This window comes from Poecilia reticulata, chromosome 19 (assembly GCF_904066995.2).
Source record: "Poecilia reticulata chromosome 19, P_reticulata-male-v2, whole genome shotgun sequence".
In the NCBI taxonomy this organism is placed as follows: domain Eukaryota; kingdom Metazoa; phylum Chordata; class Actinopteri; order Cyprinodontiformes; family Poeciliidae; genus Poecilia; species Poecilia reticulata.
In genome coordinates, this window is record NC_088848.1 from 24,976,521 (window position 1) to 24,994,235 (window position 17,715).

General features: G+C 39.1%; 1 protein-coding gene across 1 annotated transcript in view; it reads right to left on the bottom strand.

The window, feature by feature from the left end:
* myo15b (myosin XVB) overlaps positions 1-17,715 on the bottom strand; it is a 192,967-nt gene that overhangs the window by 1,927 nt on the left and 173,325 nt on the right. Inside the window, exons 60-64 of the mRNA XM_081600474.1 lie at positions 7,403-7,551; positions 7,193-7,323; positions 5,832-5,965; positions 5,589-5,722; positions 98-238 (exon numbers count right to left, since the gene is read on the bottom strand). Coding sequence (XP_081456600.1) covers positions 98-238; positions 5,589-5,722; positions 5,832-5,965; positions 7,193-7,323; positions 7,403-7,551 — 689 coding nt within the window. The remainder of the gene's footprint in view (positions 1-97; positions 239-5,588; positions 5,723-5,831; positions 5,966-7,192; positions 7,324-7,402; positions 7,552-17,715) is intronic.

Here is a 17,715-nt window from a genome sequence, read left to right on the forward strand (position 1 = left end):
AAAGTTGAATATAATACAAGCAAAGTATGAAGTTATTAAGAAAAGATATATCTTTAAAAAAAGTCGTATTTAAAAGAAGATCTAAAATAGTTTTTACCTGCTGGAGATGAACCAGGATTTTTTGGGGTTTAACAGCATTGCCATACTGAATCTCTACTCCTGGAACTTTGCCTGCTTTCTTCGGGCGGATTGTGCGCATAGCCTGGACTTGTGCAAGGGCAATCTGAAACACTAGAACCTGCGAGACAAAGATGATCAGAGAGCACAGTAGAATTGAATACTGACTGTTGTGAGTCAGAGGTTAATCTATAAAAAATAAATAAGTAAATAAAGCAAAACTGAAATGGTAACATCAGAGCAACAAGATGTGATATAAATTGTAATAGCACATTTTTAAAACTTTGAATATTGTGTAAAAGTGCAATATTTCTTCCTTCACAGAAAGTGAAGCTCATTTTATAGAATCATCACACAGAGTCATATATTCCAAGCCTTTGTTTCTTGTAAGTTTGATGCCTTACAGATAGAAAAAACTCATAATTCATTGTCTCAGAAAATTTGAATACTTTTGAAAAAGGTCTCTATTGGGAACTCATGGTGTCACACTATAATTAATTAACTCAAAACACCTGCTTAGATTTCCTGAGTCTTTGAGCGGTCTCTCACGCTGGCTCCAGGCTACAGGAAGACTGCTGACTGGACAGATATCCAGAAGACAGTCATAGACACAAAATGTCATTGGTGAAGAAGCTGGTTGTTCACAAAAAACAGTGTGGAAGGAAGAAGTGTAGTGAGAAAAGGTGCAAAAGCAAAGGGGAGAACCATGGTCTTGAGATGATTGTCAAGTGAAATCCATTCCAGAAGAGTCACCACACACACAGATTAATTCTAGACATGGACTACAATTTTCACATTCCCAATGTGAAGCTAATCTTGAACCACAGACAACAATCAGAGGAGCCTTCTTTTTCATTCTTACAACACATCAGTTGTTGTTTTTAGACTGGAAGTTCTGAAAAAGGACCTGCTTACTCAACCACTTGATCTGAACTAGTCCATGAATTTGTTACTTCAAGGCTGGACTACTGTAATTCTTTACTGTCATGAAGTCCACAAAATACAGTTAAAAGCCGTCAGATCATCCAAAATGCTGCAGCAAGAGTTCTGAAAATTAAAACAGAGGTCATATTTCTCCTATTTTTGCTTCTCTTTGTTGCTTCCCTGTTAGAATTTACAGGATAGAATTTAAGACTCTCCTTCTCACAGTCCTTAATAATCACCGCCATTATGCAGAGAACTGACTGCAGGTTTACTGCTGGTTCCTTGAGGTTCTAACAGTAAAATAGGAGGCAGATCCTTTGTGATCAGGCTCCTCTCCTGGGAAACCAGATCCCAGTGTTATTGGTTTTATCTACTTTTAAAATGAGGCTTAAAAGTTTGCTTTTTGAAAAAACTTGTGTATGATACCATAGCCTCAAGCTACTGGAGAATAAACTGACCACTTTTTCCTCACTTTCTTCTTTTTGTACTCCTCTCTAATTTGCATTATTTTCTGCTATTCCAATTGTTTTGTTTTCTCTCTGTTATGTTTCTCTCAATAGAAGCTACATCTGGCCTGGTATTGTGCTTGGCTGTGGTTCTTCAATGGAGGAGGACATCGACTGAGATAATGTTGCCATCACCAGATCATGTGCTTCTTACTGTGGTTTATTTGCACTAAAGCCTTAGAAATTACTTGGCAATCATTTCATGAGACTCGACTCAAGCGTTGAGTATGACAACTGAAGGAGGAACAGCTTATCCTGCTCTCTTTCACCCTTACTGATATCTTTGCCCTTTTAGTTACTTTATAGACACAGTGTTTATAATACTACTTACATTGTTGACAACTGGATTACTTCAAAACAAAAGGACTGTGGGAGTTTTTTCCTCCTGTTTTTCCATTTTCAAGCTGAACCAGTGCAATATGACTGGCAGACACCAGGGACATCAGTAGTATTATACAAACACTTCAATCGGCTGGAATAAAGATTCATATTCTGGAGAAGAATACAGATTCCAGGTTCAACCCTATCAATGACTCAAAACAACAACCAGCTTAATATTATGCAATGACTTCAGTCAATAGAAATGCTCTGTCTAGCCACTGATCAGCCTTTTCTTTTTTGTGTCTCTGCTCTGTCTTCTCAAACTCCCAGTCAGTCGTGGGAAATGGCCGCTTAACCCTTGTGAGTGTGTGGACTGAGGCAAACGTAGAGGACTATGGAAAAATGATACACGTTTTATGTGTGTGGGGTCGGTTGGACCCCATTTCTACATACAAGGGTTAAACTGAGACACGCTCTGCTGGATTTTTTCCTCTCCACTGTTGCTAAGTGCATGCCCCATATGAGGCCCCATATGATTGTTGCTACATGCTGGTCAAGGAGGAGTTAATGTTACAAGTCAATGACTTAATTCAATCTGCAGTGTTTCCTTAGATATAAACATTTTAATTTACTTTGAATAATTAATTGGGCATACTGTATTGTTTGAGAACTAGGATCAATTAGATCGTGTTGGATTGTGTGATTGAATTGAAATAATATTTTTGTAAAGGGTCTTGTATTTGTATATTTGTAAAGTGAGATTACATTTGTTGTGAATTAATGTAATATATATATAAACTAGGGCTGCACAGTGGCGCAGTTGGTAGAGCTGTTGCTTTGCAGCAAGAAGGTTCTGGGTTCGATTCCCGCCCCCGGTCTTTCTGCATGGAGTTTGCATGTTCTCCCTGTGCATGGTGGGTTTTCCCCGAGTACTCTGGTTTCCTCCCACAGTCCAAAAACATGACTGTCAGGTTAATTGGCCTCTCCAAATTGTCCCTAGGTGTGAGTGTGTGTGCATGGTTGTTTGTCCTGTGTGTTGTCCTCTGTGTTGCCCTGCGACAGACTGGCGACCTGTCCAGGGTGACCCCGCCTCTCGCCCCGAACGTTAGCTGGAGATGGGGCACCAGCACCACTCCCGACCCCACTACGGGACAAGGGTGTAAAGAAAATGGATGGATGGATATATAAACTAATATGAATTCCCTCTGCTGAGATGGAAATGCTGTTTTTACTTCTTAGCAGAACTTGTCACCTGCCCACTTTGCCAAAGGCACCAACTGATCTAAAGGAGCTTTTCCACTAGTCCGACTGGTACGGTCTCAGTCCGCCTCGGCCAGATTAGTTTCCCGCTAGCAAATCTGGTGCGGCTCAGCACAGCTATTATTAGATTTTAGTACCTATTTCATGGGTAATACTAGCAGAACCATTCAGGGAACGACACCAAAACCATTTGATTGACAGCTGACAACTCCAAACCAACTCCAAACATACCGTCTTCTATTAAAGAGCTGCTCAGTTTGAAGGCTCAGTTATGAGTTTAATCACAATCAGCACCAGGAACACATGCGGTAAGTTTTGCAGCGGAATGATTAAGATTTAGCAGCGCTGCTAGCAGCTCGTTGCTCTTAAGAAAAGCAGTAAGGAGCTGGTCAGCTTTCTGACATGCTGCACCTTCCTGCTGACAATGTGAAACACTAGAACTATATATTAGCTTGTGATGTGAATTTTGGATTAAAAAATAGTTCAGGCGTGGTTATTGGTTTACATCTTTTGACTGCATTAAATAAATTCAAAAGGTTACACATTAAAAAAATTATGTGCCTGAATGTAATTATATTAATATTTACAGCAAAATTATTAACTGGTCTGAGTTTTTATTACTGTTTGGGGCAGCAATGAATTTCTATAAGTCAAAATTAAATATCCTTGTCTATTTGAGTCCAGAACTACAGCACTGAGGTCCTTTGCTGAGTGTTGCCGCAGACATCAGCAAAGAATTGAAAACAGCTGCTGCGCGCTCATGACCCGCCCAGAAGGAGAAACAGAGGATATAAATGGAAAAGCTCACTAATGAACCGCCCCGAGGTGGATCGTACCGTGATCGTATCGCGATCGTACCGGTTAGAGGCAGGTTAGTGGAAATGCACCTACAGTGTTCCTTTTCTTGATTGACCAGTAAATTCCTTTGACCTATAACCCCATAGAAAATCTGGGGGCTATTATCAAGAGAAAGTTGACACACCTGACCCAACAAGACCTGAAGGCAGTCTGGGCTTCTATCAACCTATGCAGCACCACAGGCTGATTGCCTCCATGCACTAAATGTATAGAAATGTACATGCCTTTTAGAATCCTGATATTTGTACTTAAAAATCCATTTTTGATATGGTCTAATTGTGGTCAAACCCAGTCCTCGAGGGTCGGCATCCTCTAACTCTTACATGTCTCACTGGTCCAACACACTTCAATCAAAATAGCTGAATCACTTCCACATTGTGTAGTCCGGTTCTCCAGAGTCTTGCTAATGGCCTCATTGTTTGACTCAGGTGTGTTGAAGCAGACACTCATCTAAAAGTCTCATCTAAAGTTGCAGGACATTGGGCTTGGAGGCCTGGAGTTGTCCACCCTGGTCTCATGTGATGTTCTAATTTTCTGAGACATTGAATTTTATTTAATTTAATTTTTTTGCTTGTAAATCATAATTATTGACATTTCAAAATATAAAAGCTTGAAATACTTTACACTCAGTGTAATGAATCTCTACAAAATGATCGTTTCATTTTCTGAGCTGTCTGGCAAGAAATATTGCACTTCTACAGAATATTCTGTTATTTCTTTTAGTTGAATTAGTATGTTGTGTAATGAAGCACAATAACTGATTTTGCAACAGACTTACAATAAGAGTAAGAAGATAAAAGTTTTGCTTCTATCCAATTTTCAGTTTAAAATGTGGAATCATTACTTTTTGACAAGCTTTAGTTACACAATAATTGCACTGTAAATTTTAAAGATTTTTTTATTATGCCGAACTAAAATGTTCTTTTAAAATCATTGTGCCAAAATATTCCATGCCAATATTCATGTTTGAATGTGGTATTGTTGAACGTTCATAATGTTATATGTGTGGCACAGCTCCCATTTACATAAAGTTAGATGAGGTAGCTTTAGAAATCAAAAACACTTCAGAAAGTGGGTTGACTGCTCCTTGCGTTAATCAGTTTTAACAACTTTATGCCAACCAATCTGAAGGAAAAAAAGTGTCATTTTTATATGAAAACATTTAGTGCATTTTCTTGCACTAATCCATGTAACAAAATGGTGAAACTTATTATATACACATTAACACTTTATTGCTTGATTTAAAAAAACTGAGGCTTTTACACATTGACTTGCAATTTCCAAATTCAGTGAACAATATATTCCCCTTTCATTTGCATTTCAGGTGAACTCATGTAATAATACTTTATTTACATCCATAAAGAAGTCTCAGAAGCCTGTTTGATGAAGAAAGATAATATTAGTTAAAACTGTTATTTACATATTTTATGTAATTAACATAAAATATGTAGAGATTTTATGTTACTCTGTAGGGAGTACATTTGAATTGGAAATAGATTGCCAAATGTCTATTGCAAAATATATTTCACAATGTGCACAGAAAAAAATTAAACAGATAACAAATAGCGCTGAGAGTCATACATTTAAAAAAAGAACAAATACCTGAGTTTTAGGATGAAGGAAACAAACTCTTTCCTGGTTCACACTGATTAAGCAGGGGGAAGGACAGCCATGCTGGCTAACCTTCTTTGCCAAGAAGGTATTGGAGCCAAACAAAGGGAGGGTCCTCAAAGACTCTGAGATAGAAGATTCATGTAATTAGCATTATTATGGTATTCAGAAATTTAACATCATGATCACACTTACAGAGAAAAAAAAGACAGAAAAAGAAAAGTTTCAACCCACCAATAAACCGAATTTTGGCATCTTCAGGACTGAGAGACTGCATGGCAGCTAACTGATCATGGCAGAGCAATTGGATTTCCTCAGCTTTACTGGCAAGTCCGTCTTGTAAGGGCAAGTACTCCTTTAGCTCCGGCCTTAGAAATAAAGAAATCAACAAATGAATATATTACACACGCACGCACACGCACACGCACACACACACTACGGTCAAAATTCTTAGTCTCCTAGAGAAACAGTCCTTTTATTTAGTCAAAGCACAGACTCCTGTTGTGAAATCATGTGCTTTTATTTTGTAATGCTTACAGCTCCTAATCAACCAATCAAGATAAAATGAAGGGCTCATTTTTGGTTAAAAGTGAAACTTTTACTGCAAAGTTGACACTTTTAATGCACATTTAATGCAAGCCTGCATTAAAAATGTCATTATTTACCAAATGACATTTTATGACAAAAGTAATAAACATTTATAAAGACTCCTTCGTGTTCATCACAGGAATTATGTCATGTTTATGACAGTGTCAGTTCAGTCTTATGCAAAACCCTTCAAATAAAGTGTTCCCAAAATGTTTAAATGAATTCGCAGATTTTCTCTTCAGAGTATCTCACAACTATAGTATCCTGTGCCAGAGTGAATGGTAACTTTTCTAAATTTTTCCTTAAATTGCAGTTTAGCTAAATGCAGTTAGAAGGCAGGTTCTGTTGTTGTTATTTCTATTTTGTTATCCATCCATCCATTTTCTGTTCACCCTTGTCCATAGTGGGGTCGGGAGGGGTGCTGGTGGCTATCTCCATCGAACGTTTCAGGTGAGAGGGGGGTTCTATTTTGTTATATTTACACAAAATATCTTGTTATTCAGCCTAATCATTAAATGAATCAATAAATAAAATTTTATTTGTACAGCACATTTCAGCAGCAAGGCATTTCGAAGTGCTTTACATAATTAAAATAAAAACAGCATGTGACATTAAATAAAACCAACACAACATTACCATATTATTTGTGGCTTGTGAAAGCATCACAAGGTTCACAATCTGTATTGTGTTTTTCACCTAAAATAGCTGAAAACTGGATAGCCTTATGAGTTCACCACATGAAGTTGTTGGATTGTAGTTCCTTGGTGAGTAGGCCAAGGAAACCCATATCAAGTTGAAAAATAAATTCAATGTTTTTGATCTTTTTATTTATTTTTAACATCAAATTAGAAGCACATTTTGGTTTGATGGAAAGCTTTACTCAATACACTAAACTAGCAAGATCCAAGATCCAAGTAGCAAGATCCAATTATTAATGGTGCCCAAAGACAATTGTTCCCCCAAATTTACACTCATATTTATTACCAGTTATAATTTATTCTACTTACAGTGACAGCTGGCTCTTCAAACCCTGAGCTAAATGCTGCAGAGCTGTCAATTCTGCAATCTGTTGAACTGATGAGGTTCCACCAGCATAGTGAGGAATGATTATCTTGCCATGAAGATATTCCTCTAGTAGCTAAAAACATAAAATATTTGCAACTTGAGAACTGATCATTCAAAAACATTTTTCATTTTCAAAAACATTGGCCTTTTACCTGCTGATAGTGAAAGTCCACAAAGAGCTCATTCCTGAAGGAAAGAGGTTTTTCCCAGAGAACTCTCCTGAATGACAAGGAGATGGAACCATCATCCAGTAAGAAATCAAACAAGTAGTCCTCAGGATGTAGAGGGCGCACCATCCCATCTGAAGCAAAGGACCAAAGAAGGAGGGACATAAGGACAAAGACAGAAAACATTGACAAAAAGAAAAAAGGAAGTGACTTGGAGGACAGTTGGGATCCCCAGGTCTTCCCTGACCAGGGGCGGATCTAGAAAATATTTATGGGGTGGCAAGAGGGGGGCAGGGATTTTTTCAGGGGTGGCAGCATATGCCAGGGTGTGTGTGTGTGTGTATATATATATATATATATATATATATATATATATATATAATTCTAAAGACCAGTTAAAAAACTGCAAGAATTTGCATTTTGCACTATTGGATCTTAAGAAGGTTCTAAGTAGAGCTTCACAATGTTAAAAGAAGAAATCAGCGTAAGAGACAAAAACTTTTGAGCGGGGAATTAATTGAAAACTGCATTTACACTAAAACATGATTTTTTCAGCTGATCAAAAGTATAAGACCATAGCTAAAAAAAAACCCGAAAACCCCCCAAAACAGAAATCAAAGTGTTAAAAAAAAGGACTCAGTAATGAGTAGCTCCACCATTCTTGTTGATGACTTCAAACAATCGTCTAGGCTTGATGCCAGCGTTTCCAGGAGGCTAGTGGGAACGTTGCTCCAAGTGTTGAAGATGGCTTCACGAAGGGCATCCACTGTCTGGAACTGATGTCCATTTTTGTAAACTTCCCTTGCCATCCATCCCCAAATGTTCTCAATTGGGTTTAGATCCGGGGAACATGCAGGATGGTCCAAAAGAGTGATGTTATTCTCTTGGAAAAACTCCTTTGTCAGGCGGGCATTGTGAACTGCAGCATTGTCCTGTTGAAAAACCCAATCATTACCACACAGACAAGGGCCCTCAGTCATGAGGGATGCCCGCTGCAACATCTCCACATAGCCAGCTGCTGTTTGACGCACCTGCACAACCTGAAGCTCCATTGTTCCAATGAAGGAAAACGCACCCCAAATCATGATGGCGCCCCCACCACTGTGCCGTGTAGAAAACATGTCAGGTGGGATCTCCTTGTCATGCCAGTAACGTTGGAAGCCATCAGGACTATCAAGGTAAATTTTTTTCTCATCAGAGAAGACAACTTTCTTCCACCTTTCAATGTCCCATGTTTGGTGCACCCTTGCAAAGTCTGTTGAGGAATATAAAATGGGCAATTTTGTGGCGTTGAAGAAGACGTGGCCTTTGAAGACGTTTTTTGGGTTTCTGAAGCCCTTCTCTCGCAGATGCCATCTGATTGTTATTGGGCTGCAGTCAGAACCAGTAATGGCCTTAATTTGGGCAGAGGATCATCCCGTGTCTTGACGGACAGCCAATCAGATCCTGCGGCTCAGAGCTGGTGAAATTTTTTTGGGTCTACTACTTGACTTTTTTGCTCCATCACCCTCAGGATCATTTAAAAAAATGCAAAATGACTGTCTTACTGCGTCCAACCTTGGCACGTTGTGAGCCTTGCTTATGCAGCTCAACAATCCTACCATGTTCAAAGTCAGTGAGCTTTTTTGTTTTTGCCATCAGGGGGTCTTGACAGTGTAAAGACTTGACAGAAAATGACATGGAATCCAGATTTTTGCACAGCTTTTGGCTTTTAAAGACTATGGTCTTAAACTTTTGATCAGCTGAAAAAATCATGTTTGAGTGTAAATGCAGTTTTCAGAAAATTCCCTGCTCAAAAGTTCTTGTCTCTTGCACTAATTTTTTTCCTTTAACATTGTGAAGCTCTACTTAGAACCTTCTTAAGATCCAATAGTGCAAAATGCAAATTCTTGCAATTTTTTTGACTGGTCTTAAGATTTTGATCAGAAGTGTACATATATATATTAGAGATCAGGTTGTTTCCTGCCGATACCAATCACCCATGAGGACCGATCACCGATACCGATCACATAATTATTATTATTTTTTTTATCATAAACACCACCGGTTACATTATGTGGAAAAAGGAACCATGAATTCACCTTAATTTAGACAAAAACTTGTTTTTAATAACTTTTTCTAAGAAGAAAACTAAACAAAACAGGCATTGTGCAAATTGTACTGCTATCAGTAATACTATCTTTAACAGACTGAAAACATATCAAGGCTCTGAAGAGGCTAAATAATGCAAAGAGCCTAAATAAAACCTCTCAGCATTGCCAAAAAAATTCAAGTATAAAACGTAACATTCAAAGGCAAATACAGGATCCATTACAATAAACAATCCAGAGTTACTGAATGAAAACTTCCTGATAGCATGGCGGCTAGCTGATTACTGCTAGTTCTGAGTGGCTGTTTCTGACTGAGCGGAGTAATTATGCAGAGCAGGGAGGAGATCGATTACTTTTTTAGAGATTATCTGTCTCATGTTAGGACAGCAAAAGTTTTAATGCGTATGTAAAATGTATTTTTTTTAAGTTAGATGCTGCAGCTTTAAGCAAAGGTTCGGTGTGAGAGTCACTACCAGGTGGAGCAGAAGCGGCGCTCCGTCTGTGAAATATTACTACCTGTAGCGCTTAGCAGCGGTTCAACAGCGAGAGGAGAACCAGCGTCTTACATCGCAGCTCGAAGACTTCAATAATTTTGCGGGTTATTTGTTTAGCTTTCTGATCGTCATGCTAATCCGGGTGAGTGTTTGTTATAGCTGTGCGCTGCTTTACCTGCTATCTGATCCTCCATATGTCTTTTTTACTGCAGTGAGCCTCGATGTAGCCAAACTCCGTCAAGTATAACATTGTTTTTATGTCGTATTAGCTTCGTTGTGTTGATGCATTTTGACGTGCTTCAATTTTCCGCCGCAACACGCAAACTTCCCCATTCACTCAGTGCGTTATAGTTCCACATCGCTTAGGATTTGTTGCTGCGCTTGCGCAGTGTGAAGGAAAGAGGAGACCAGCTGCACAGGCAGGCTGCGAAATGAGATGCAGGTGATCGGTATCAGCAACAAGAGCCAATGTTCGCCGATCGTGCACTTTTTCACGAAAATCGGCCGATTATGATCGGTGACCGATGGATCGTCATACCTCTAATATATATATATATATATTATATATATATATATATATATAATCTACACATATATAAAATGTCTCATTCTCACATTTAGCTTACACAGACCTAACATTGGACTTAATTTACTTGTTGCAAAATATTGTTTTTAACTTGCATTATTTCAAAATGAGCTTCATGAAGCACTGAGGATTACATATAATTTCTTAATATTGTATAGTTAATCATTTTTATGTCTTTCTTACTCCTGCTAATTGATATGTATTACTGGATTGGACATCACATTAGTCGCTATGTGATTCATTGAGTTATGTCCAGAAAACCATTTTATTCCAATGCAGGACGAGCACAAATCTGTCACAAAAATATTCGTAGCGCCATCATTTGTTATCAGATATATCTACAGTCATGGCCAAAGGTTTTGAGAATGATTCAAATGTAAATTTTTACAAAGTCTACTGCTTCAGTTTTTATAATAGCAATTTGCATATTAATTGCAAAGTCAATATTTGCCTAGAAAATGAACTTTATCCCCAAAACACATTTCAACTTCATTGCAGCCTTAAAAGGATCAGCTAACATCGTTTCAGTGATTGTTCCATTAACACAGGTGTGGGTGTTGATGAGGACAGGGCTGGAGATCAATCTGTCATGATTAAGTAAGAATGACACCACTTGGCATTATTGTTTCTTCTGTGAACCATGGTTATCTCTAAAAAAACACGTGCAGTCATCCTTGCACTGCACAAAAATGGCCTAACGGAAGAATATCGCAGCTAGAAAGATTGCACCTCAGTCAACAATCTATCGCATCATCAAGAACTTCAAGGAGAGAGGTTCCATTGTTGCCAAAAAGGCTCCAGGGCGCCCAAGACAGACCAGCAAGTGCCAGGACCGTCTCTTAAAACTGTTTCAGCTGCGGGATCGGGCTAACAGCAGTGCAGAGCTTGCTCAGGAATGGCAGCAGGCAGGTGTGAGTGCATCTGCACGCACTGTGAGGCGGAGACTCTTGGAGCAAGACCTGGTCTCAAGGAGGGCAGCAAAGAAGCCACTTCTCTCCAGGAAAAACATCAGGGACAGACTGATGTTCTGCAAAAGATACAGGGAGTGGACTGCTGAGGACTGGGGTAAAGTCATTTTCTCTGATGAATCCCCTTTCTGATTGTTTGGGACATCTGGAAAACAGCTTGTTCGGAGAAGACGAGGTGAGCGCTACCACCAGTCTTGTCTCATGCCAACTGTAAAGCATCCTGAAACCATTCATGTGTGGGGTTGCTTCTCAGCCAAGGGAGTCGGCTCTCTCACAGTCTTGCCTAAAAACACAGCCATGAATAAAGATGGGTACCAGAATGTCCTCCGAGAGCAACTTCTCCCAACCGTCCAAGAGCAGTTTGGTGATGAACAATGCCTTTTCCAGCATGATGGAGCACTTTGCCATAAAGCAAAGGTGATAACCAACTGGCTCAGGGAACAAAACATAGAGATTTTGGGTCCATGGCCTGGAAACTCCCCAGATCTTAATCCCATTGAAAACTTGTGGTCAATCATCAAGAGACGGGTGGACAAACAAAAACCTAGGAATTCTGACAAAATGCAAGCATTGATTGTGCAAGAATGGACTGCTATCAGTCAGGATTAGGTTCAGAAGTTGATTGAGAGCATGCCAGGGAGAATTGCAGAGGTCCTGAAGAAAAGGGGTCAACACTGCAAATACTGACTTGCTGCATTAATTCATTCTAACTGTCAATAAAAGCTTTTGTTACTCATAATATGATTGCAATTGTATTTTTGGATGTGATGAAAACATCTGACATACACACATGAAAACCAGAGGGCAGCAGATCATGTGAAAATATAATACTTGTGTCATTCTCAAAACTTTTGGCCATGACTGTATTAAATACGACTTAAACTATAGAGGAGAAAACTGATGTTTGATAAATTCTCTGTGATACAAATCTATAACAATTTTGTTTCTATTACTTCTGTCAAGATGCAAGAAGGGGCAAATTTCTCTTATATTGATCAATCGTTTTATTTTAAATATGATGTAGGAGCTGTAGTTTGATGATTAGTTCAGTTTTTGTCGATTGTTTAACTTTTAGGAATTGCAGCGGCTGCAGACAGTGCGCCACAATAAAGGTACAATAAAGCTGATAAACAGGTGAAGAACCAAACACCACTTCTATTATGAATTTTCTCGCTCTGTGTGTCAACTTTACGCGGACCTGTTGCCATGGCAACCGACAGACAGCAGCTCAACGAGCAGATAGAGCAGAGATTACCGATCAGGGGAATCAACACCAAAAAACAAACATTTCCCACGCAAAAAAGTAGCAAAAACACCAAAACATAACATTGGGTCTGTTACATTATGCTGTCAGGCTTGATGTCGATATTGTCATTATCACGTTTTCGCCAGAGCACAGCTGTGGTTGATTAGCTCATTTAAACAGCTGCTCTAATGATGACTTGGTGGGCGGGTTGACCTGTTTTAGTGCTAACGGAACCAAAACACACCGAACTGCGCAGCACATGTTAAGGTTATCAAAGTCAATAGAAGGCTAGCAACAGTTAGGCTAGCATAACTGACCCACTGCTCACTTCTTCAATGTTTTCTTTAAGTTAAAACTTTTTCCTCACCTGTTAAATCTGAACCCCTTGTTATCTAATTCATAGGGTTGAATTAGATAACCGCTAAATATTGCGTCCATTTTTCAGATTCTTTGCGTGACTGTGGTATTTTCTGACCACTCATAATGTTGACTCAATGGACAGCAATGGCTTATGTGTGGTGCACGATAAGTCACGTAATGTCCAGTCCAGTAATTTATATCCATTCCATCAATGCTGCTGCCTCGCGCTCTGTCCTTCTCTCGCACTTCCCGCTACTCAGCAGTAGGTGTCAGGTTACATTGTGTTGCATTCAATGTTGTCGGAAAAAAGAGATTCATGTGCTTAATGTCCGATTTCCCATAACTATTTATTGAATTCATAGTCGCCAGCTGGGGTGGCAACAGGGGTGGCAAGGCTCTCATTTGGGGTGGCAACTGCCATCCTAGTAGATCTGCCCATTTCCCTGACCACCTTCCTTCAAATGAAACAAGACAAAGTTAAACAGCTCTTAAAGGAAAAACATGCTTTTGCTAGTGATGAGTATGATGTTAGGACCATTCTGTCTCTCAAAATCAGACTAAATGATCAACTCATGTCAAAAAGACATACATCTCAGTCCCCAGGCCACTCCACAAAGAAACAGAGTAATATTTGGAGGACTTGTTAGATAAGGACTGAATCACAAATCAATCTCCTATTGATATGGAGAACATAACTGACTGTACACAGGATGTACTTCCTGAGGTGATGCACAGCATAACATGGTCAGTCACTGTAAAATCCCAGAAGAATGAGCTATGGCTTTGCCCACTTATTAATACTCTCACTAAGAAGGAAGGTTAGGAAGTCAGTTCAGTGACAAACAATCCTTAAAGGGGTCCAAAAAGAGGATGCTGTGATAAAGGAGGTGCTCCATTGTGTGAGGGCGGAAAACAGCTCAACAGTAAAACTGCAGCACTAGGGAGAGAGACACAAACTACACATGGGAGCTGATGGAATGCTGTAGAGAAAAACAACCAACCAAGAACAACTGCTCTTGTCTCAAAAGTTCCACAAGTTGGTCTAGCTGCATCAAGAGATGGGCCATCTGGGTGTGGAGAGAGTGATGAATCTCATAAGAGGTTTTATTGAGCCCATATCAAGAGAGATGTGGAGCACTATGTCACTCAGGTGTGTAGCTGCTTGAAATACAAATGTCCTAACAAGCTGACCAGATCACATCTAACATCCTCATCAAATGCTATTTTATACACACATTTGCCAGAGCTCCAATTCCTATACTTCCGTCTCTAAAAACTGAAACATGAGTGCTTTAAGATGTGCATATATTCTTGTCTTCAAATGAACTTATTCATAACATTCAAATCCGTAGTGTACTGTACCCAGGGGCGCTGCCAGAAATCTTGGGCTTCCTGACAAAAACTTAAATTGGGCCCCCCCTCACACAGCTGCTGTTACAATTTCTTGAGTTTATCTGACGCATCAAAAACATCGCAATTTCAAAGGCTTGCAACTGCCTTACTTTCTTTGGTCCAATACTGATAACTAGTACAATATTTACTTCTCATGAATTTTACATGCAAGAGTAAAATTCAGTGCGCATACAGTATGCAAGTAGGTTGCTTAATTTTTTAAAATGTATTTATTTATGATTTTTCAAGGTTAAACAGCCAAGATAGGAGAAGAAACATAAAGAAAAACAACAAAAAGTAAACAAAAGCAACAAAAACAAAAATCAACAAGACAGAACAGTCAAAACATTGTCAGCTAACTGAAGGTCTGATAAGAGGATAAAATATGTGCACATCAGACCGTAGAGTGTAATCAAGCATGACACAGAGTCCAAGCGAACAACAGACATTTCTGGAGACATTGTATCAACAGCTCACCATAGAATATGGAATATCAATAAAAGGTGAAAACAATAAATTATAATCACAGTAAAAATAATAATGACGAAAAGATAAATAAATTAAAGGAAAATACAGGTCCAGAAGAATACGACAGTCATTTTAGCCCATTATTTTGTATGTATCTATTGAAAGGACCCCACACATCAGGAAACTTCTGATGATTGTTAGACAAAGAGTATCGAATTTCCTCAAGATAGATAAAGGACACCATATCTTTAAGCCATTTCTTAAAACAAGGCGGGGTAGAGGATTTCCATTCCCGCAGAATAACCCGTTTTGCTACCACTAAACCAAACATTAGTGACTGTTGTAAAGACATGGGAAGAGTAAGAGAGGATTTAGAGCAACCCAAAATTATCAAATGCCTATCCGGACATAGAAGCTTGCATAAGCGTTGCTATAAAATTCAAATATCCTGCACCAGAAGTCCAGAAGTTTAGGGCAAGAGCAAAACAAATGACCCAAAGTCCCATCATCTAATTTACATTTGTTGCATTTTGGTGAGATGCAGGGAAATAGCTTATTAAGTTTAGTTTTAGAAAAGTGCAGCCGATGGATAACTTTGAATTTAATAAGTTGCAGTCTAGAATTAATGGAACAGGTTTTGATTCTCGACTGACTCAAATCCCATTGCTCATCCGAAATCTCACCTAGTGTATCAGAAGCCCAGGCCTCTTTTATATGCCTAGTAGATGAGTATAGTAGATGGCGATAAACTGAAAAGATTAACGAACTGAGAAATTAGCTTTTTAGAGGTAGGGGGCTTTTTAATGAGCTCATAGAAATTATGCTGCACAGGTATGGTTTCATAGTAGGGGAAGTGCTGTTTGACAAAATTCCGAGCTTGCAAGTACCTGAAAAAATTGCTAAAAGGAAGACCGAATTTTGATTGGAGTTGCGTGAAGGAAGCAAATTATTGATGTATAAATCCTTAACAGCTGCTATGCCCTTATTTAACCAGTGCTTAAAAACTACATCCATATTGCCTGGCTTAAATGCTGAGTTCTGACAAATTGGAGCATAGATGGAAAAACCAGGGAGATTCAGGACATTCTTAATCTGCTTCAAAATCATGAATTAATTTTTTAGTATAAAATTATCCTTCAGCAACTGAAAAAACAAAGAAAGATTGGAAAACAATACTGCAGCTAAGGAGGAAGTAGTAAGTTCTAAGGACGCAAGGTTTTCATTTAACGGCCATTTGGGTAATAGCGAGTCAACCACCTCACCTCTTGAATAGAGATGAGTCCAGAAAACCCAGGATCTGGCATTACACACCCAGTAATATCGAAAAACAGGAAGGCCTAATACCACCCTCACCAGTAGGTTTCTGTAGGTGAGACTTTGATATTCGAGGATGTTTTACCGGCCCAGACAAAAGGGATTATAATGGAATCTATCATCTTAAAAAAGGAAGCAGTGAGGTAAATGGGTATATTTTGAAAAAGATAGGTACATTTTGGGAAGACCATCATCTTGACAATATTAATGCGACCAATCAATGAAAGAGGAAGGAGCCTCCACATGTCGACCATAGATTTAAGTTAGTTGATTAAATCCAGAAAGTTATGTTTAAAAAGGAGTTTAGGGTCCCTTGTGATATTTATCCCAAGATACTCAAAATAACTAGTGGAAACTTTGAATGGCAAGTTGCTAAGAAAAGCAGCATCCAGAACATCTGAAAAAGGCATAAAAAGACTTTTATAGTAAAACCGGAAAGCTTGCCAAATTTATTTATAAGAATAAGAAGTGGAGAAAGAGAGACTGTAACATCTGAAAGGGTCAGGATAACATCATCTGCTACAGGCCAATGGGACTATTTGTGGCATAGTCTGAAATGCCAGTGATCAATGGATGGGTCCTGATGGAAATAGCAAGGGGTTCCATGGCCAGTGCAAATAGCAACGGTGAAAGACAACACCCCTGTCTGGTTCCGCGATGTGATAAAAAAGAAGCAGACCTGTCGTGATTAGTCAGAACTGAGGATTTGGACTGAGTGTAGAGCATTTTTAGTAATGTCATAAATTTATCGACAAAGCCAAATTTTTGGAGAATCAAAAACAAATAGTCCCATTCAATTTGGTCAAATGCTTGCTGAGCATCTAATGAAATAACTGCAGAGGCAGGAAGGTTGGTCTGGCACATAACATTTAAGAGTCGACGAGTGTTGGAAAAAGAATACCTGTTAGGGATGAAGCCAATCTGGTCGGGACGGGTCAGATGACCTATGTGTTTATTTAAACGAGTAGCTAATACTTTGGCTACTATTTTCTGGTCACCATTTAGTAAGCTTAAAGGACGGTATGAGGCAACATTAGAGCAATCCCTGCCCTTCTTCAGGAGAAGACAGATATGAGCATCATACAAACTCTGGCGAAACACTCCCTCCTCCACTGAAGGGCTCACCATACGGAGAAAAAGAGGGGCCGAGCGACGAAAACGTCATACGTTGTAACGTCAGCTCCAAAGCTCTATAGACGGCGGCTAAGATATCCTCGTTGCTAACAACAAAGCCCGCCTGAGCGGTTGACTTCTGGGCTTCGTCTTTCCTTGGCGTAATGTGAAATGCCAAAACTTAAATAAACTGAAGAAACGGATGCCAACTACTCCTTCAGTGAAAAAATTTATAACTTTGGTGCAGTAATGAAATGTTAAATGAAG